Here is a 22,024-nt window from a genome sequence, read left to right on the forward strand (position 1 = left end):
TGAAGAGCCGGCCAGCTGCAGTGGGGAAGGATGCAGGGAGCTGAAGAGCCGGCCAGCTGCACCCAGGAGCTTGTACTGCTCTTTCAGAAGCCCAGTGAACATCAGGGGCTCATGAACCATTTGAATCTTCAGCTCCATGAGGACCTAACACATCTGGCCTCCATGGGAACCTGTGCTCTCCAAATTCATACACAAATATACACATATACACATAATTAACGGGGCTGATACAGTTAGCCAAAGAAATGTGATTCAGTGTAGGGGATTACATGATTAATCAGTTCAAAATAAACTTCTCTACTATACATGAAAATGTAGTCTAATTAAACAATGTCCAAAAATCATATGAATAGTAAACCAAAATTCAAGTAATAGATATAAATTAGATAACCATCTCCTGTTTTTAAAACTTCTTTTCTTCCGTCTATTTGTGAGTGTGTATGTGTGTGTGCACGTGTGCTATGCATGCCATGGTGTACAAACAGAGGTAAGAGGACAGTGACAGGAGTGGGCTCTGTCCTTTCACCATCTGAGTTCTGGGGCTCCAACTCAGGTCACCAGGCACGTTAGCAAGTGCCTTCACTCACCTCACCATAACCCTTCTCTTCTGTAAAACAGCACTCAGTAATTTATGGAAAAACAGAACCAAGCTGTTTATTTTCATATTATTGTGTTCTACAAAACGTAATCCAAGACAGGCAGTGGTGGCACACACACCTTTGATCCCAGCACTCAGGGGAAAAAGGCAGATAGATTTCTAAGTTTGAGGCCATCTTGGTTTTTGAGTGAGTTCCAGGACAGATAGGGCTATACAGAGAAACCCTATCTCAAACACACACATACACACACACACACACACACACACACACAAACCAATCCAGAAAAAAAAATCTGATTATTTTTAATTTTAGTAAAAATTATCACAAAAGCAGACAAACTCCCCAAAATGTGTTATGTAAGTTACACAACGATTATCTTACCATCTCTAAGAGAATAGCTTGAGTTTTAGCCTCTTTTTCTGCCTTTATTTCTTCTACTTCTTCGGCTGATCTTCCTTTGAAGTCATCAATTTCTTCATCTGCTCCTATTCGACCACTCTGTAATATAGAAGTTACGACTCTGAGAATCATGGAAGACATGTTTTACTCTTAGCCTATTAAACATAACAGAATAGAAATTTATAAACACCTGAGCATTCATCTAAATTAATTCTATAGCCCCGCCGCCACTTGCACCAGGGAGCCTGGAGACTCCACAGCCTTCTGCGATCAGTGGAGAAGCTGGAACAGAAGTCTTCCTGCCACCATTTGCATCAGGAAGCCTGGAGACTCCACAGCCTTCTGTGCATAGCCTGCCAGGAGAGAGAGATCTCCCAGCAGCACTTTCACTTCTGAGCACAGAGGTGAGGTCTCCACCTTCTCTCTGGAGGGGACCAGCTAGGAGCACACAGGGCCTAAGATCAGTGGAGCAGCTGCCATTGGCACCAGGGAGCCAGGAGATGCCACAGCCTTCTGTGCATAGCCCTCCAGGAGAGAGAGATCTCCCAGCAGTGCTTTCACTTTTGAGCTCAGAGGAGTAAGGACACAGGCTTACAGACCCACAGGAGGCACAAACTCAGCCAGAGACAACAATACCAACTAGCAGATGGCCAAAGGCAAGCACAAGAACCCTACCAACAGAAACCAAGGCCATATAGCAACATCAGAACCCAGTTCTCCCACCACAGCAAGTCCCGGATACCCCAACACACCGGAAAAGCAAGAGTTAGACTTAAAATTGTATCTCATGATGCTGATAGAGGGCTTCAAGAAAGACTTAAATAACTCCCTTAAAGAAATACAAGAGAACATCTGTCAACAGGTAGTAGGCCTTAAAGAAGAAACACAAAAATCCCTTAAAGAAATACAGGAGATCATGGGTCAACAGCCAGAAGCCCTTAAAGAAGAAACATAAAAATCCTTAAAGAATTACAGGAAAACATAAACAATCAAGTGAAGGAACTGAACAAAACCATCCAGGATCTAAAAGTGTAAGTAGAAACAATAAAGAAATCACAAAATGAGACATCTCTGAGATAGAAAACCTTGGAAAGAACTCAGGAGTCATAGATGCAAGCATCAACAACAGAATACAAGAGATAGAAGAAAGAACCACAGGTGCTGAAGATACCATAGAAAACATTGACTCAACAGTCAAAGAAAATGCAAAATGCATAAAGCTGGTAACCCAAAACATCCAGGAACTCCAGGACACAATGAGAAGACCAAACCTAAGGATTTGGTATAGACAAGAGCAAGGATTTAAATCTTAAAGGCCAAGTAAATATCTTCAACAAAATTGTAGAAGAAAACTTCCCTAACCTAGAGAAAGAGATGCCCATGAACATATAAGAAGCCTTTAGAACTCCAAACAGACTTGACCAGAACAGAAAATCCTCCTGGCACATAATAATCAAAACACCAAATTCACTAAACAAAGAAAGAATATTAAAAGCAGTAAGGGAGGGGCTGGAGAGATGGCTCAGTGGTTAAGAGCACTGACTGTTCTTCCAAAGATCCTGAGTTCAAATCCCAGCAACCACATGGTGGCTCACAACCATCCGTAATGAGATCTGACCCCCTCTTCTGAAGTGTCTGAACACAGCTACAGTGAACTTAATATAATAAATAAATAAATCTTTAAAAAAAAAAAAAGCAGTAAGGGAAAAAGGGCAAGTAACTTATAAAGGCAGACCTATCAGAATCACACCAGACTTCTCACCAGAGATGATGAAAGCTAGAAGATCCTGGAAAGACCTCATACAGACCCTAAGAGAACACAAATGCCAGCCCAGGCTACTATACCCAGCAAAACTCTCAATCATCATAGATGGAGAAACCAAGATATTCCATGATAAAACCAAATTTACACAATATCTGTCCACAAATCCAGCCCTACAAAGGATAATTGATGGAAAATGCCAACACAAGGAGGGATACTACACCCTAGAAAAAGCAAGAAAGTAATCTTCTTCCAACAAACCCAAAAGAAGATACCCGCAGAAACATAAAAATAACATCAAAAATAACAGAAGCAACAATCACTATTCCCTAATATCTCTTAACAATGGACTCAACTGTCCAATAAAAAGACATAGACTAAATATTTCTCATGTAAATCTTCAATTTTATCAGAAAATGTTTGTAATTCCCCCTTTAATTAATTTAGTAATTTCTTTTATGTCTACCATTTTATCTGCATTATTTTTCATGATAATCTTCAATTTTAATATGTCTTTCTATATGTTTCCTCTATTTTATCAGAAATGTTTTCAATGTAAATCTTGGATTTTATCACAAATGTTTCTAATTCCACCTTCAATTAATTTAGAAAGAGTTTTTATATCTACCATTTTTTATGTAAAATTTTCCATGAGTCAATTTTAACATGTTTGTTCATATCTTCTTCTTTTTTTTTTTTTTTTTTTTTTTTTTTTTTTGGTTTGGTTTGGTTTGGTTTGGTTTGGTTTGGTTTGGTTTGGTTTGGTTTGGTTTGGTTTTTTCGAGACAGGGTTTCTCTGTGTAGCCCTGGCTGTCCTGGAACTCACTCTATAGACCAGGCTGGCCTCAAACTCAGAAATCCGACTGCCTCTGCTTCCCAAGTGCTGGGATTAAAGGCGTGTACCACCACCACCCAGCTGTCCATTTATTTCTTGAATTTTACCAGAATTATTTTCCATGTAAATCTTCAATGTTATCTGAAAATGTTTATAATTCTGCCTTCAATCAACTTAGAATTACCTTTATGCCTATCATTTTACCTATATAATTTCATGATAATCTTTAATTTTAACATGTTTTTCTATATATTTCTTCAATTTTATCAGAAATATTTTCCATGTAAATCTTCATGTTTATCAGAAAATGTTTATAATTCCACTTTCAATCAACTTAGGAATACTTTTATACCTACCATTACTATATCTATATAAAAATTTTCCATGATAATCTTCAATTCTAACATGGTTTTCTACATTTTTCTACAATTTTATCAGAAATATTTTCCACGTAAATCTTCAATTCTATCATAAAATGTTTCTATTCCATATTTCAATTAATTTGGCAATGTTTTACATGTTTACCACTTTACTCTTTAAGTTTCCATGAAAACTGTCAATTTTAACGTGTTTATCTGAAATATTTTCCATGTAAATCTTTAAATTTATCATAAAGTGTTTTTACTTCCCTTTACTTCCCTTTTCAATAAAATAAATAAATAAAATAAAATAGAACCACTGGATTAAGTAATTAATTAATTAATTAATTAATTCTATGGTATTTGCCAGACTTGGCTTTGGAGTAACTATAAAATTAAAAGAAATATTTAAATAGATACTATTATCCAACTAAGTGTTCAGTAGAAAGGATACATAACTTTAGAATTAAATACAAACTCAACCATAAATTTAGCTTTGAGAAAGCCTAGTAAATTTATACTTTAAATGCCTGAGAGAATGTTTTCTGTAGTCCACAGAAATGGCTAGGTAGCCTGGCTCCAGAATATCCCCACTGACAAAGTGTCTCACAAGGCAGTCGTTCAGCTTGACCCTAGGGCTATTCTCCTCGGATTAGGTGATAGAGAAACTTCCAAAGCACTGTTTATATAAAGTTTTAGAACTGAGACTCCTGGTAGAATAGAAACTAAAGAGAGAAATCAAGGAAATAATGAGACAGCTACCAAAAAAAAAATATCTCTATGGGTGAGAAAGAAATTCTAAACTTGCTCCTGTGTAACAGATCAAACAAGATAAGCAATAGAAAGAAGTGTCTTAATCTACCTGTACAAGAAGGAGCATCTAGCTGTCCGGGGGTGAACTTCTTTAATCCTAGCATAAGATGAATTTGAGGCTAGCCTGGTCTACACAGCAAAATTCTAAACCAGCTAGAGCTACATAGACTCTGTCTCAGAAGAAAAGAAATGAACAATACCATCAAGGTGCTACTTACATCTAATTGTTCCTTTGTAGGTTCTGGTGATCGATCAGGAATTAATAAATCAGGAGGGTCATCAAATGGATCATCTAAAATCACTGTATGATTTATCCTTACAAAACAAATCCAAGTCAAATGTTACATTTCTTTCAGAATCCATACGTTTTTCATAGACTTTAGCATAGAGTATGTCTACTGCCCAAAGCCTCTGCGGGGCTTGGGCATTAGTGACCTACAGCTTCCATCATGAGCAGCACTGTCTTCCTGTGACACTGGTGCTCTGCCTGACTTGATGATGTAAACAAGCCTGGCAGGACGGCTCCCAGTGCTGAGTGATCCCCAGCACTCAGAAGGTTTATGGAGGAGAACCCCGAGTCTGAGGTTACCCTCAGCTAGCGAGTAAGCCCCAGGGAAGCTGGGCTACAGAGAGAGACCCTGTCTCAAGATACACACGCAGACAACTAAACAGAGACAGGGAAAGTAAACGCCTAACCTTGCTACTTGTACCTTTTTTTTTTTTTTTTTAATAATCTGTCTTTAAAAAAATAAACTGAGCCAGGCAGTGGTGGCGCACGCTTGTAATCCTAGTACTTGGGAGGCAGAAGCAGGAGGATTTCCGAGTTCAAGGCCAGCCTGGTCTACAGAATGAGTTCCAGGACAGCCAGGGCTACACAGAGAAACCCTGTCTTGAAAAAAACAAAAATAAACAAACAAACAAACTAACTAACTAACTAACTAACTGAAGCAAGGGTAATTCTAATCAATTTAACAATTAGTACAAAAGAAAAATATAAAGCTCCTTTGCCCAAGGATTCTAATGATCTCATATTAATTCACATTTTGAATTATTAGCTAGTTGTGATGGTTAATTTCAATTGTCAAATACGGCAGAATCTGGAAACTCCTGGAAAGGGAGTCTAGATTAGAGTCTAGATTAGAGTCTGTGGGAATGCCTGTGGAGGGTCTGCCGAGCAGAGCTGATGGGAAGATCCTCCTGACCATGGGCAGCACCATCTCGTGGGCTGGACCCTGACTGAATGAGGAGGGAGCTGTGCACAGCACTCCTCCTCTGCTCCATCGCTGTGGATGCAATGTACCTAGCTGCCGCAAGTGTCATTTTAACTACCCTACTGCAACCTGGAGCTGTGAGCTGAAGTAAACCTCCTCGAGTCAGAGTAATTCATTACAGAAAAGTAGAAGAAACTGAGATATTAGTCCTAGTGCAGAAATCTCACTCATGTCAGTACACATTCAATGTCAAGTGTTAAGACATTCTAGAATATTAAGAAAGTAAAGCTAGCCATACCTGATATCTTGATATGGAACAAAGTCCTTGTCCACAAAGGTCTCGTTGATTTTCTTAACTATGTCCATGCCTTCTGTCACTTCACCAAACACTGTATGAACACCATCAAGGTAATCTAAATTTTCTCCTGTAGTAATAAGAAACTAGACCGAAAGGCAAATAATAAATATCTGAAATTATTTAGAACTATAAAAACCATAAAACCAAGACTCTAGATTTACTGTATCAATTCTTGTATACTTATTTTTAAAACTAAATGAAAAACAGAGATTGTGTTTATATCAACAGGTACAAAGATATTCCCCTGATAGTTTAAAATACTTCACCAAGAAGGGTGTGATGGCACACCACGTGAATACAGTGCCTACGGAAGCCAGAAGAGGACATCAGGTGTCCTGGAACTGGAGTCCCAAGCACTGTGAGCCATCATGTGGGTGCTGGGAATTAAGCTAGAAACTCTGGATAAAGAGTTAGTGCTTTTAACCACTGAGTCGTCTGCCCCACCCCAAGCCCTGCACTTTTAATGTGGAAAAGAAAGAATCTGACATTTCCCCTAAAAAGTGTCCTGGATATATTTTCTCACTACTGAGTAACGTGAAAAGGCGCTGTCCTAGGCTGCAGCTCCCGGAGCCGAAGCGAAGCTCATGTCCACCGTGTGCTGACCTGAGAGCCGTGCTGACCACTGCCGTTGTTGACCATGGACACGGTGCCTTTCTTCTTGTGCTTAATCCTGGGCACTTTTTCTGCCTCGAAGAAGCTTGCTTGGTCACCATACAGTTGTCTGAAAGTATGCGATAGTTATAAAAACTTCAGTACTCTCAAAATGAAATACAGAGCTACTGCAGCAGTGTGACTGTGTCTTTATAAATACCGCACTGCCGGGCAGTGGTGGCGCACGCCTGTAATCCCAGCACTCTGGGAGGCAGAGGCAGGCGGATTTCTGAGTTCGAAGCCAGCCTGGTCTACAGAGTGAGTTCCAGGACAGCCAGGGCTACACAGAGAAACCCTGTCTCGAAAAAAACAAATCCAAAAAACCAAATAAATAACTAAATAAATACCACACTGATCCAAATACTCCTTTTTCCTTATAGGTATTCTGGGAACTTAGGGAGCAACTGGAGAGCTGGAGTCATATTTTAATGTGATGACTGAACCACCACAGCCTGGAAGACTGTTTGGCAATACAGTGAGTTCCAGGACAGTCTGGACTGGAGTGAGATTCCGGCTCATGAAATGACATCAATGACGACAACGGAGATGGGTGTGATGATGCCATCTATAATCTAAACACTTAGGAGACGAACGCATAAAAATCTTGAGTCTGGCCAGGCAGTGATATTACACATCTTTACTCCCAACACTTGGGAAGCAAAGGAAGGCAGATCTCTGAGTTCAAAACCAGCCTGGTCTACAGAATGAGTTCCAGGCCAGCCAGGAATAGAGATATTCTTTCTCAAAAAACAAAACAAGAATCTGAGTCAGAGCCACGCTGAAGCTATATGGTGATTTCCAGATTATTCTGGGCTATAGAATAATACCCCATCTCAAAAGCAGTCAATAAAAGAATAGATAAAAGCAGAAGGTCCGGATATATAGCTCAATTGGTACAATGCATGTTTAGTATACACAAACTGTGGGTTCAGCTGCAGCACTGTAAAACCAGGTATAATGGTGCATGCCTCCAATCTGAGTACGGAGAAAATGGAGGTGGAGGATCAGTTTAAACCCATTCTCAGCTTGAGAGGGACTAAGTTCAAGTTCAACATGGGTTACAAGAGATCTTGTCTCTAAATACATACATACATACATACATACATACATACATATATACATTACATATATACGTACATGCATGCACACACACAGTCCTGCCTGGTTGTTCTTTTATCAACTTGACAGAAGCTAGAGTTAGTTATGTGGGAAGAGGACCTTCAATTGGGAACACTGCCCCATCAGATGGCCAGTAGGCAAGTATGTAGAACACGTTCTTGACTGATGACTGCTGTAAGAGGCCTCAGCCCACACAGGGTCGGTGCTACCCTGGCAAGTAGCTCTGGGTTGTACAAGAAAGTATACTAAGCAAGCCATGAGGAGCAAGTCAGGCACTGACATCACCAGTGTTACTACATGGTTTCTGCTTCAGTTCCTGCCTGAAGTTCCTTTCTTGATTTCCTTTAGTAATGAAGTGTTACTTGAAAGGAATAAGCCCTCTCCTTCCCCAGTTTCTTTTGATAATGGTGTTTCATTATAGCAATAGAAACCCTAACTAAAATGCATGCATAAGAACTTACCCAAATACAGACTCTCCTCCACGGCCAGTCCCTGTGGGATCTCCTGTTTGTATGATAAAATCCCTCTAGGATATATAAAATTCTTTGTTAATTCAGTTTGCTACATGTTTCCAATAACTAAGAGCATGACTAATACCTACCAACTCACCTGTACATTGTGTATGAGGCAATAGTTGTAATATTTTATTTTGCATAGCTTCAAAAAATTCAAGCAAGCTGAAAGAAAGTAAAAACTAAATTACAGGAAAGCAAAAAAATCAGTTTTAGACAAATTAGTGATAGCATAATTAGTACAATTTAATCTAACTTTGCATTTGTATTAAAAGGGAAAAAAAAGGTTCTGTGAGCTGGAAAGTTTAGGATGGGAGACTTGCCAAAGAAAATTCATCCCTAGGGACAGGTTCACCCACTTGAGGTTCATTCTCCCTGCTTGTGCTAAAGGTGTGATCTCACAGTTGCCTAACCCAGACGAAAGCTGCCGTGCCTGCCCCACCATTATGAACTGTCCCTTTGGAACCATAATCTAAAATAAATCCTTCCATATGTCACTTTTTGGTCATGGTGTTTTGTTATACCAACAGAAGACAAACTAATAGAGCCTTCTACATATTTGGCACTGGCATCACAAACATCACTAAATTATAGCTCACGCCCTTGAAGAACTCATAGATCCATGCTAACAAGTTCTTATAGCACTAAGAAACCACACAGAAAGGAAATGCATGAGGCTCCTTGCCCTGGGGAACTGTGGAACTAGGGTAATAACCAGGTGTGATGGCATACGCCTGAGAAGAATCAGAACCATAAACTGCACACTAGTGTGGGGTATACAATAAGACAGTCTCAAAAACAGAAGAAAAACAACAACAACACAACAAAGGCCCTCAAAACTAAGCATGAAATAATGGAAATAATGGCACTAGGCATTTCTGATAATACCATATATATTGTTTAAGTAGTTATATATACATAACTATCACACACACACACCACACACACACACACTTTTGGTTTCTCAGGACAGGGTTTCTCTATGCAGACCTCTGTGAATCCGTAGCCAACCTGGCCTACAGAGTGAATTCCAGGACAACCAGGGCAGATGCTGCATGAGGCTTTTTTCTTTTTTTTTCTTTTTTTTTTTCCTTCAAGACACGGTCTCTCTTTGTAGCCCTGGCTGTCCTGGAACTCACCCTGTAAACTGGACTAGCCTTGAACTTAGAGATCCACCTGCTTCTGCCTCCTGAGTACATGGATTAAAGGTGTGTGCTACCACTGCCCTGCTTGTAGCAGGTTCTTAAGGTAATGGAGATTTTCAGGTACGGTTCCTGCTCTCCTTGTAGCACGTCTCTCGAAAGAGGCAACCATGCACACAGTTCCAGGACAGTAAGTACATGTTCTAATAAAACGAGTGCTGTTGTGACTTATAAAACCATTGCAGACAAAAACTGAAGAAACAGATCAACTGTAGCTGATCTTCTGCATGTTACAAGAAGAGCTCATGCTTTATTTGAGCATGAAGCAGGAAGGGAAGTTCTCAAGGAGCGTGGGCAGTGACGACAGTAAGAATAAAGAAGGCTGCAACAGAAAACGAAGTGTTTGTTGGGGAGTGGAGGAACGGTTGCGCGTGGGAGAAGGTGTGCATGGCAGGAGGCACTTCCCTGTGTGCAGTACTGCAGCTTCTTTCATTCTGTGATAATCTCTGCATTCTACAGGAGAAGGACACTGATGGTAGCTAATCTCTCCTAGTTTACTGATTCTCCCAATGGATACATTCTCCACACAACTACCTATTATCTCTCCAAGGGAAGTGTGCCATGCTATAATCCTGCTCCTGAAGCCTTCAAAATCTGTGGCCGTCGACATGGCACAGAGGACTTACTAAGGGACCTGGCTTACCAGTATGTGGCCTGAATGGAAGTCACTGGCAGCTATTTTATTACACATACCAATTCGTTCCAGCCATGCCAGATTTCTTATTACCAGAAAAACTCCAAAGAAACTGCTAAGCCAACCTTACCTAACACTCATCTCTGAGAAAGCTAGGTTTCTTTCGTGGCTTCTTCCCACCTCTCTGTTTTGCATAGCAAGGGGCACACCCTTCTTTTAGAACTCTAAGTTACAACTGGAGCCCGCTTCGTTCTCCCACAATGGACAGTCAGACGCCTACACTCTAGCTCATCAGCCACACAGGCAGACAGCGAGGGCCATGTAAGCAGGGAGAAAACCAGACCCATCCTACGTGGTTTCATCGTGACAAACGACCTCACGTCAAACCGTATTTAACCCTAACACACACACACACACGCCCGCTACGAAACAGAGCTCGAGAAGAAAAGGGAACTTGGGCAGCGGGCTCACGACCCCGCCAGGTCGCGAAGGCCTCAAGCCTCACCACGTGGACGCTCTTCGGTGTACAAGTCAATGACCACGTCGCCCAGAGTGGTCTCCAAGAGAACCGCCATGGCGCCGGCTTCTCCCGAAGAACAAACACCCCGGCAGTGACAGGCGCATGCGCAGCCAGCGCGCGTCTACGCCTTACGTCATGATCTGGGCGACGGCTTTGGCGTCACCCGCGGGCGCCGTCGCCCACCCTGGAGGCGTGGTTTCCGGCAGCCTGGTGGGCAGGACGTTTGGCTCGGGCCTCTGATATCCGGCGCTTCCTGTCTTCCGGCTGTGGGTGCCGGAGACTCTACCCCGCCCTTGGCGGCCCCTATAAATGCCTGTCTCTCAAGAGAGCCATTCCATAGAAATAGCGGAACCATCCGAGAGCAGAGAGACCTCCAAGCCCGCGGCTCTTCCCTTGCCTTTGTACGAAGCTGCCCTGGGCTTTCCATAATTCTCTCCATCAAAATCACCTGAAAAGATGACCAACAAGGTTTGGTCTGGAGTTTTTCTTGTTGATTTTGAACATGCCAGTGTGTGTACATCGGTTCTGGACATGATTTAACAGCACAGAAGTTTTGTGTAACAAATTAGAATACAAAGTCTTCAGTCTTACATTGGAGATATATAATTAAAAACTACTGTTTTTCTGAATGCTGATAACGTGTTTTCATGTTTTATTACACTTTTCTAATCAAGCATATTATTCACTTTTATGTCGTTTAAATGTATACTTGTGAAAATCAGAGATATAATATGACAGATCAGAGGCTTATCCAGGAAGGTGAGGAGAAAGAACTTTTTAAAGGTAAACCTTAAAAAAAAATGGACAGCCAGGGCTATACAGAGAAACCCTGTCTCAATAAATAAATAAATAAATAAAACAAACAAACCAAAATCCAAAAAAAAAAAAAATGGTATTTGAAGCAATTCCATGGCTTGAAGTTTTCACTAAGCATATATATTCCTTACATTCCAAGGAAATTATGAAACAGAAGATGGTAAAGAAAAATGAATTTATATACAGTCTTGCCCCATTTAGAAGGGTCTAATCCAAAACCCTGCACCTGTTACTGTCTTCTAGTTTAGAAAATCATAGGAGAAGGTCTAGAACACATGTAGATTTAACTGTGCCGGAGTCAAAAAGCCACTGGACTGATTTGTTCCCCTTACCAATGAAGCCATCTTGAATAAATCTCTCTTCTCTGCCTCTGTTATTTATCTCTTGCGTTGGCATAGTTTGGATGGATGACTGAGCCTTTCTGGTTTGATCTGGAAGAAAATGAGGATTATCCTCAATTTCGATAGCAGTGCAGCATTTGCCTTGCATGCGTCAGTCCCTTGTTTCAAACTTTGGTACTAGAGTTTAGATCTGGTTTTGTTAAATAAATAACAAAATAAAAAGTTCAACTCCATAAGGTATTTAAAAGAAAAATGAAAGTCTGTGTCCATTTTCTTTACTTTGGCTGGCAGTACTGAGATAGTAATGTCCTTAACGTTTCCTAAAATCACAATAGACTCTTGGAACAGCAGACATTGAGGGCAAAGATAGTAGCCAAGACAGGACAGGAGTGATCATCTTGGGAGAATAAGATCGAGTTTAAACTCAAGCTGAGAAAATGGTTCAGTGACTAAAAAAACCACCTCAAGGCTTACAGCCTAAGTTTGGACCTCAGGAACCCACAAGTTAGGACAGAACCAACTCCCAAACGCCACGCCCTGACCTCCGCATGCACAATATCCATGCACGCTCACACACGGTTTTTTTTTGTTTTTTTTTTTTTTAGAGATTTTCTTGGGGCGAGGGGAGTGTAGGGATGCATTTGTGGATAGTAGGATTGGCTGCTCTTCCAAAGGACCCAGTTCAACACCTAGCATGCCCATGGCTGCTTCCAACCCTCTGTAACTCCCGTCTCAAGGGTCACACTCCTTCCTCTAGCCTCAAAGGGTACTGCATGCAGCAACGACCCCCGCCCCCGGGTTTTTCCCTCCCAATAAATGTCTTGTGTGAGGTTTGTTGTGCAGTGTGACTGTGTGGTATTCCTTGGCTCCTGGTTGCAGGACACCTTTCTGGGCAGAGATGAACCACTTCTATAGACTTTAGGGCTGCAACACTTACCATATATTACCTGTTTTCCACCCACGAGGCTGGAAGTGGATGTCGTCAATAGTGTGGTGAGGCATGCTGTTTACAGGGCCACACCATGTTTATCCCGTACCCTCCCTCCCTAGACCTTGATCTTTCTGAGGCAATAGAGCCCTCCATAGAAGTGCTGTCACATATACGTTATAGCCTAGTGTCCTCTAAACATCTGTAGGACTGAGGCCAAGCCAGATCCTAGGCACTCAAGCTATAGAACCCATCTTCATGGTAGAGGTCACATGTACTTTGCAAAAGAATTTCAATGAAATCATATGGTAAACTTTATTGTACACATGGAACTGAGACAACTGTTACCAGAAAACATTTTTTTCTCAAATTGTAACATACTTAAATATATCTAAAACAAACTGCCTAGTATCAGACTATAGAAGTATGAGTCAGCACCAACTGAGTTGTGCTGAACTGGATTTCCTTCTTGCTGCATACAGACTCTCTGCGAGCCATGACATTTGCCAGAGTTCCACAAGTCTCTATACAAAAACACGAGTAAAATGAAAAAGGCAGCATGGTTTCTCTCAAAAATACCAGTCCCAGAGTGCTGACACTCAGTGAGACTAGTTTAGGAGAAATACCAAAGAATTCAAAGAGCAATGATTTATGTGCTCAAAGACAGTTCCAGCCTGCATAATCAGAATGAACTCCAAGAGAATATGCAGCTAATCAAGGAAAGGGACTCAGTATGTGAAGATGGGATTGATAAAGAGAAAGTCTGAAAATAATTATAGCAAACACGTGTCCCAAATTAAGGAAAGAGACACACCCACACTCAAGAAATAGGATCAGAAAAGAAATTTGCATCATATTATGGTTAAAACATCAAATATACAAAACAACGGAAGTGTATCAAGAGCCCCAGGAGAGAAAAGCTTCAAGACGTGTATAAAAACAAGTTTATTAGGATAATAGCTTAGTTTTCAACAGAAACATTAAAAGTACCAAAAGTGTAGAATGTATTTCAAATTCGGAGAAACTACAGCTGTCAACCCAGACTACTACACTCCAGAAAACTATAATTGATATAGAGACAGAAACATTCCATGACAAAACAAACAAACAAAAACAGACTAATGGAATTTATGAGCATGAAGCCAGCTGACCCTATAGAAGCTACTGGGAGAGGAATTCCTAAGCCTGTGGGAAATGATAGACACACAGAGAGGATATAGCAGAGAAAAGTAAAAGATGCTACAACAGTAGATAAACAAATGTGGATCAAGGAAACAACACTTCATAGAGACAACAGAGTGTTAGCCTTTTCTGAACATCCATGGTCCCAGTTTCCCAATCAAAAAGAGAAAGGCTTACAGATTTGTGTGTGTGTGTGTGTGTGTGTGTGTGTGTTTTAAGCCAGATGATAAATAGTCCCCACCTTTAATCTCAGCACAGCTCCTATTTGCTGCCTCCAAAAATTATACCTCCATTAAGACAGATTTTGTCTTAGAGCGAAAGGATGGGGGGAAGGTATAAATCAAATGGAATTGGGAGAAAGTGGACTTTGCTACTCTAATATCTGACAAAATAAACTTCAAATCAGAAGAGACAAAGGAAGTCACTTTGTACTGATTGGGGAACACTTGTTCTAGACATTACAATTCTAAATAAATGGCACTGACCACTCGAACCCAACTTCATAAAGCAAACCCTGCTAGAGTCATAGACTTAGAGCCCTATACTCTCACCAATAAACAGGTTATATGCATGAAAAACCTAGAAACACTGGACCTAAATGACATCATAGATCAAATGAGCTTAACAGATTAGAATATCCATCCACACACTACAGAATACACTTCTCAGGAGCTTGTAGAACTATCTCTAAAATAGATAAATCATATTAGGACAAAAGTCATGTGTAAACAAGTACAGAAAAATTGAGATAACCTTTTGTAATCTATTTGACTATAATGGAATAAAAGCTAGAAAGCAGCAGAAACTACAGAAAATCCATGAATTAGATATTAACACTATTGAATATGAATGCTAAAGAAATTAAGGATAAAAAATTTTAAATTCCTAGTGTTGAATGAAAATAAGGATAGACCATTAAAAAACCCTATGGGATACAACAAAAGCAAGCTTAAGAAAGACATCTGTATCGCCCTCCAAGGCTCATGAACACTGGAGACATACGTATGGTGCAGACGGGTTGTGAGAGCTGAAGAAAGGGTTGAGGGAGCAGTGTGGACTGCTGTCTGTCTTCCAGGCATGACGTGGCTGTGGTGTTGCTGAACTCACAGCAGCTGTGGTTATTTGCACAAATCTGGGCCTATAAACACTCTGTCATAAAAGGGAAGCGTTCACAAGCCTCCACCTCTCCCTGAGGGTTTATATGTCGATAGCGATTGATGGGAGAAAGACATTTTCTTCAGTGGTAATGTGCTCATGCCTTTGTAAAGAAACTCACCCATTCGACTTAACAACCCTAAAAAAAAAATCTGAAAGACAGATGAGAAAGTGGGAGAGTTGCTAGTTGGAAAGAGGAAGGCTGTTGGTGGGAAGAGAGAGGGCAATGGGATGGATAAGATTGAAACACATTGTGTACACATATGAAAGGTTGATAGTGAAACTTGTGCATAGTTAATATATACTAATGAAAGCACTTTTAAAAAGCACTGGTGTAGCTGTGGTGAAAAGTGTGAGTTCTTTTGTATGTAGTGTATTTTATGTTTCTTTTTGTAAATAAGTCTTCTAGAATGCAAAGCTTAGAAAAATGCTTGACAAAGTTGGTCTCCTGCAAACTAGAATTGTTAATGGTGCTAACTTTGTGCAGCCTTGTGTTCATGTGTTCCTAATTGTATGGTGGCTGCTATTTTATTTCTGTTGTAGCTTTGAGGCAGGTTCACTATGTGACTACCATCTCTTAAAAACTATTTATCCGTGTGTGTGTGTGTGTGTGTGTGTGTGTGTGTGTGTGTGTGTGTCTGTGAGTGTGTGCAAGTATCTATCTCCAGAAGATGGTGTTGGATGCCTTAGCGCTGAGTTACAGGTCTCTATGTGAGCTGCCTGATGTGAGTGTTGTGATCCAAAGTTCACCTAAAGATTGAGCAACAGTTCCTCTTAACGGCTGAGCTATATCCTTGTCAGGACTAAACAGCAGCAAGAGCAGATAGGTGTAAGCATTCAAGGAATGCCTTTGTAATAACTGAAAATACCAGATATTGGTCACTGTTAACTTGCCATGGCCTAGACTCATCTCTCTTGAATCACCTTGGATTCTAAGAACCGAGCTGAGCCTTGCGGGATAGGTCATCCAGATGAGACCACACTCTGAAGTAGAAGTGATCAACTTGTAGGAACCAGAATAATCCCCTCACAGGATGGGAAGACAGCAATAAGGATTTCTTTGGGCCACTTTGCAGAACCAGACCTGAGAGTGGTGAGACCACAGCACGACCAGCCGTGGTTAAGCATCTTTTCCCCTGTGTCCCGAGTCTTCCTCTGTTTAAGTCCAAAGTTCATGCTAGTACCCTGAAGATTAACATGGAGATCACTAGTCTCTTGTTTGTTCTTCTTCCCAGCATGGCCACACTGAATAAATATCCTCTCTCTGCTTTTCAAAGCTCTCTTTAATCTGTATATTGAAGACTGGTGGCCGAACCTAGCTTTGGGGAGAGCCATGCTTTTAGCCTGAAACTCCAGTCATTAAAAACATATTATCATGAATTGTAACCATGTATCAAATCGTTGTGAGGTTTAAATATACAAATGTTTAAAAATTACATAATGCATGTTGACTGACAAGGACATTTCTTTTTAAAGCCTTACAATTTTGAGTATGTCTGGGTCAGTGTGTGCCAGGGCACACGTGAGTAGGTCAGAGGACGGCTTTGCAGAGACAGTTTGTTCCTTCCATCTCTACATGGTTCTACGTATCAAACTCAAGTCACCAGGCTTGGATGGCAAACACCTTTGCCAGCTGAGCTGACTTGCTGACCTTACACTGACATTTCTATTGATTATCTATTTACATGAATATGGCATGTCATCACTAGGTCTAATAAGATTTATTTATAGCCAGGCATGGTGGTACACACCTTTAATCTTAGTACTTGAGAGGCAGAGATAGACCAGCCAGGTCTACACCGAGTTCCAGGCCAACTAAAGCTACATAGTAAGACGTTATCTCAAAAAACAAACAGAACAAAACAAACTAATGAAAACACTCAAAACTTTTATTTTCAAACACATGGACAGTAAGGTTCTAGTAAAATCAGTTTTAAATTTCTTAGAAAGAAAAAAGGAGGGAGGTAATAGGAGAATGGATGGAGAGAAGGTTTATGGGACATATGGGGAGGGGGGATCCGGGGAAAGGGGAAATCATTTGGAATGTAAACAAAGAATATAGAAAATAAAAATATTTTTAAAAAATTTCTTAGAAAAGCTGAGCATGGTGGTGCATGCCTTTAATTTTAGCACTCAGGAGGCAGAGGCAGGTGGGTCTCTGTGAGTTTAAGCCCAGCCTGGTCTACAGAGGGAGTTCTGGGACAGCCAAGGCTATTACACAGACACAGACACACAGACACACACACACAGAGAGACACAGACACAGACACAGTCAGATAGACGCACACACAGACACACACAGAGACACACACACACACAAACCATAGACACACAGACACACACACACAGACACAGACAGACAGGCAGACACACACACAGAGACACAGACACACACAGACACACAGACACAGACACACACTCAGACACACAAACCATACACACAAGAACAACAAAAACTTAGAAAAATAAGCAAAGATTTGATTGCCCATAACAAAGCATCATGACCAAAGCAAATTGGAGAGGAAAGGGTTTGTTTGTCTAACGCCTCCCATCTATAGTCTGTTACTGAAGGGAGTTAAGACGTTAGGCCGGGGTGGGAACCTTGGAGGCGGGAGCTGATGCAGAGGCCATGGAGGGGTGCTGCTTCCTGCTGGCTTGCTCTCCATTGCATGCTCAGCCTGATTTCTTATAAACCCAGGACCACCAGCCCAGAGGTGGCCCCTCCTACAATGGGCCGGCCCTTCCCCATCAATCAGGAATTAAGAAAATGCTCTACAGTACAGCCCCATTTTGTGAAAGAATTTTCTTAATTGAGGGTCCCTCTTCTCAGGTGACGTCAGCTTGTGTCGGGTGGACATAATACTATTCAACAACAACAACAAAAATGTGGCTTTTGTTTCTTGTTCTCCCTCTTGTACTCTTCTGGGAATTTTTGGGAAGTATAAAAAATATGTAGTTGACTAACTCTGGAAAACACCCAGTAAGATGTGTTATATGGAAAGGCCTGTGACTCACTCTGTCCCAAAAATTGCATCCAGAAAACGCATTCCCCAGATTCCCTTTGCTTGAAAGCTTGCTTCTCATCATAGAAAACAGTAAACTCAAATTTTGATTGTGAAAATAATAGAAATAACAGTGAAATAAGTTACTTAGGAGGCAGAAGTATCCATATTTGGGTTCAAAGGTAATTAATGATCAATTAAAGGTGTATTCTCTGTCTTCTTTGTTTTGTTTTGTTTTTCTTTTTTCGAGACAGGGTTTCTCTGTATAGCCCTGGCTGTCTTCGAACTCACTCTGTAGACCAGGCTGGCCTTGAACTCAGAAATCCACCTGCCTCTGCCTCCTAAGTGCTTGGATTAAAGGCGTGTGCCACCATTGCCCAGCGGCTTTTTTTTTTTTTTCCAAAGAATAAGTGCCAGGGAAACTGTTTGAGCTGGCTCCGTGCTTTAAAGTTTGGCTGCTGCTTCCTGGAACTCCTGCCAGCAGCAGACACAGTGAAGTGAAGAAAGAATGAACTGTCTAAGACTAGGAAGAGCTCTCTTCCAAAACAAGCAGCCTCATCGCCCCCACTACCTTGTCACACACATGTACTTTGGGACCTTTGGCATATATTCTATATAGTCTACACTCCACGCATGTCTTTTTCTGAACTCTGGATTATTTTTTTTAAATATTTATTTGTTTGTGTCTGTGTTTGCATGTGTGAAGTCAGAGGCCTTACATCCTTTGGAATTAAAGTTACAGGTGGTTGTGAGCCACCTACGTTGGGCCCTCAGAACTGAATTCCAATCTGCTGGAAGGGCAATCAGCACTCTTAATTGCTGTGCCATCTCTCTAGCTCTCTAGACTCATTTTTAATTTCAGAAGTTTATCACAGAGTAAAATCGCCAGTAGTTCTAGATTACCATAGAAGTAGGTAGGGCTTCATTATAGAATCCATCTATAAGTCATTATTGATGTACAGTACCTCAGTGGTTGAGAGGTAAGTTAAGAAGTGAACACTTTCTGGGCAGTAGTGGTGCATGCCTTTGATCCCAGCACTCGGAAGACAGACGCATGTGGATGTCTGTGAGTTCAAAGCCAAACTGGTCTATAAAGTGAATTCCAGAACAGCTGGGACTACACAGAGAAACACTGTGAATATTTGATCGGTCCTTTTTAGGTTTCTTATGGGGAAATCTCATCCTAGTCTCCTCTTTGCCCTGTGTTACCTCTGTCAAAAAGAATTCCAAGACACACGAATGTAGTGTAGCAATAGATATAGTTTATTGCAAGGTAAAGTGGGGCAACTCTTGTCAGGGTTGACAAGTGGACAAGGAACCACTGCAAAGGGAACACTCTCAAGGGATGAGAGTGGATAATGACCAGAGAGATGACTCTCCTGACGGATGGTTGCCTGTCCCGGTGATTGACAGGAAACCATTTTGGTTAACTCGTTTTGGTTTTTGTTTTTGTCTTTCTTTCTTTTGAGACAAGGTTTCATGTAGCCAACAATGACCTTCAGCTGATGGGATTATAGTCCTGTATCACACCCAGGTTTTGGGTTTTGCTTTTATTTATTTACGTGTGTGTGTGTGTGTGTGTGTGTGTGTGTGTGTACACTTGTACCACAGTGTGTATGTGGACATCAGACGATAACTTGAAAAGAGTTGGTTCTCTCCTTCCATCATGTGGGCTCCCAAGGGCTAAAGTCAGGTTTTCAGGCTTGGCAGCAAGAGCCTTTATCAGCTGCACCATCTTGATGGGCCCAGACTCAATGCTGAGAATGAACACAGGGCTCTGAAGCACTGTGTGGGAGAGGTGGATTAACTTAAGGAAGGGGACAGTGATATGACTGTGTTTTACTAAAAAGCCTCCAGCTAAATAGCGATATTCTAGGCTACTGTGTCTCCACTCAGAGCTTACTCGTTTAACCAGTAGTCAAAGTCCAGCAGTTTCATTTCCTGGATTTACAAGCTGCCAATTGTGCAGGTAGGTCATCCTTAATGACCTATAAGCCTGGTAATATCTGAGAGCTACCTAGAAGTTTACTGTAGCTTAAAAATAAGGCATATGGAAGAGGTGATAGAAGAAAATGGCTTCAAAAGCAGGAAAAAAAATCCTTTTTATGGCAAAGGCTTTATTTCAAAGAAAAACTAAATACATTTCTTATTCTACCTAACAGGCCATATGTACAAATACTTATCAATCGTTATGCTGTCCTGTATTAAAAAAACTACTTCCCTCTGGGGAGCTGTGAGCATCTACCCCTACTTTTAAGGTCTATGACAACGGAAGATGTAATTCCACTGACGTTCACCCAGGGAATCCTTGGGTTTATTGGGCTTACACATGTGAGGGGGGGTTAGTGACAGCCGTGTGGGGACCCCAGAGCAGTGGTGGAAAGTCACCATGGCTGACAGCGTCTCTATAGCCTCTTGGCTGGAGCCCAAGTCTCCTACTCTTTCCCAGCCAATAGGTGCCAGCCCCTCGCTGAAGGTCAATGCAATTAGGACAGAATTGTTTTCCAGCTGGTCTTATGACCCGAGCTGGATCCCCAAAAACCACACGGTAGAGGCTGAGAACTGGCCCCAGGATGTTGTCCCCTCATGTCCACATGACACCCCACTCCATGTGGACATAAGTAAAAGTTAAAGGTTTAGAATAATGGTTTGGAGAGGTGGCTCAGCGGTTAAGAACGCTTATTACAAAGGACCACAGTTTGAGTCTCAGCACCCTCGTAGTGGTTTACAACCCATTTACATAAAATTTTAAAAATTAACAGGCTGAAGAAAGGTCTACACCTTCATTTCATAGGTTAGGAAAGTGAGGGAGCAGGATATGGAGACATGTGAACCGGGCTTCATTTGGGGGGGTATTTTCTCTCATCACGAAAGGTGCAGTGGAACATTTAAGGGAAGGGCTATTTCCTCAACCCTGAAGAATGACAAATTATCAGTTTCCCAGCTCTAGTGCAATCTAATCGAATCAGATACTTGAGAGTGTAAGGAGGCTCCCTGTACTTCATAAACCTGCTTAAGAAATTCTCACCTGTAGCCAAAGGCGACAACTTTTGAGTTAGCAGGAATGGTGGTGTTTGTCTGTAATCTCAGCACCCAGGAGGCAGAGGCAGTTGAATGTCAGCTTGGTGTAGATAGAAAGTTCTGGGGCTGCAGAGTGAGAGCCAGTGTAAAAGCGAATACCTCTCCAAACGCTGAATTTTTATTTTTCATTCCTAACAGTTTATAAAATACTAGTTGTGCTTTCATTTTGTAAATATATGAGCATACTGATGCTAATGAAAACGTAACATCAAGGTTGAGGCGACTACTGTCATTCCAGTACTGAGGAGGTCGAAGCAGCAGGTTCAGTAAGTAGTTCAGCGTTAGCCTAGGCTACTGTTTCGAGATCCTATTTCGAAAGAGAAAACAAAAACACACTCCAAAAGTAAAGGCTTCGTAAAAAACTGCAAGCGTTTGGAGAAAATCCCTCTCCTCGGTTCAAAAGCCTGGAGGACACTCACGAAGTTGGCTCCGCCCATAGACGTCAAAGGCCGGAGCAAACCCCCCCCCCACCAGTTCAGTCGGCCCGCCCCATTTGGGAGGAGTCTGCCCCGCCCCTCGGCCCTGCCACGCCCCCTCGGCCCCGC

General features: G+C 41.4%; 1 protein-coding gene across 1 annotated transcript in view; it reads right to left on the reverse strand.

Annotated features, from left to right (window-relative positions):
* Positions 1-11,086, reverse strand: part of Ppil4 (peptidylprolyl isomerase like 4) — a 34,366-nt gene extending 23,280 nt beyond the window's left edge. Inside the window, exons 1-7 of the mRNA XM_052169475.1 lie at positions 10,960-11,086; positions 8,716-8,783; positions 8,568-8,632; positions 6,940-7,057; positions 6,277-6,419; positions 4,986-5,082; positions 981-1,097 (exon numbers count right to left, since the gene is read on the reverse strand). Coding sequence (XP_052025435.1) covers positions 981-1,097; positions 4,986-5,082; positions 6,277-6,419; positions 6,940-7,057; positions 8,568-8,632; positions 8,716-8,783; positions 10,960-11,029 — 678 coding nt within the window. The 5' untranslated portion in view covers positions 11,030-11,086. The remainder of the gene's footprint in view (positions 1-980; positions 1,098-4,985; positions 5,083-6,276; positions 6,420-6,939; positions 7,058-8,567; positions 8,633-8,715; positions 8,784-10,959) is intronic.
* Positions 11,087-22,024: the final 10,938 nt, after the last annotated feature.

This window comes from Apodemus sylvaticus, chromosome 23, assembly GCF_947179515.1.
Source record: "Apodemus sylvaticus chromosome 23, mApoSyl1.1, whole genome shotgun sequence".
NCBI lineage: Eukaryota > Metazoa > Chordata > Mammalia > Rodentia > Muridae > Apodemus > Apodemus sylvaticus.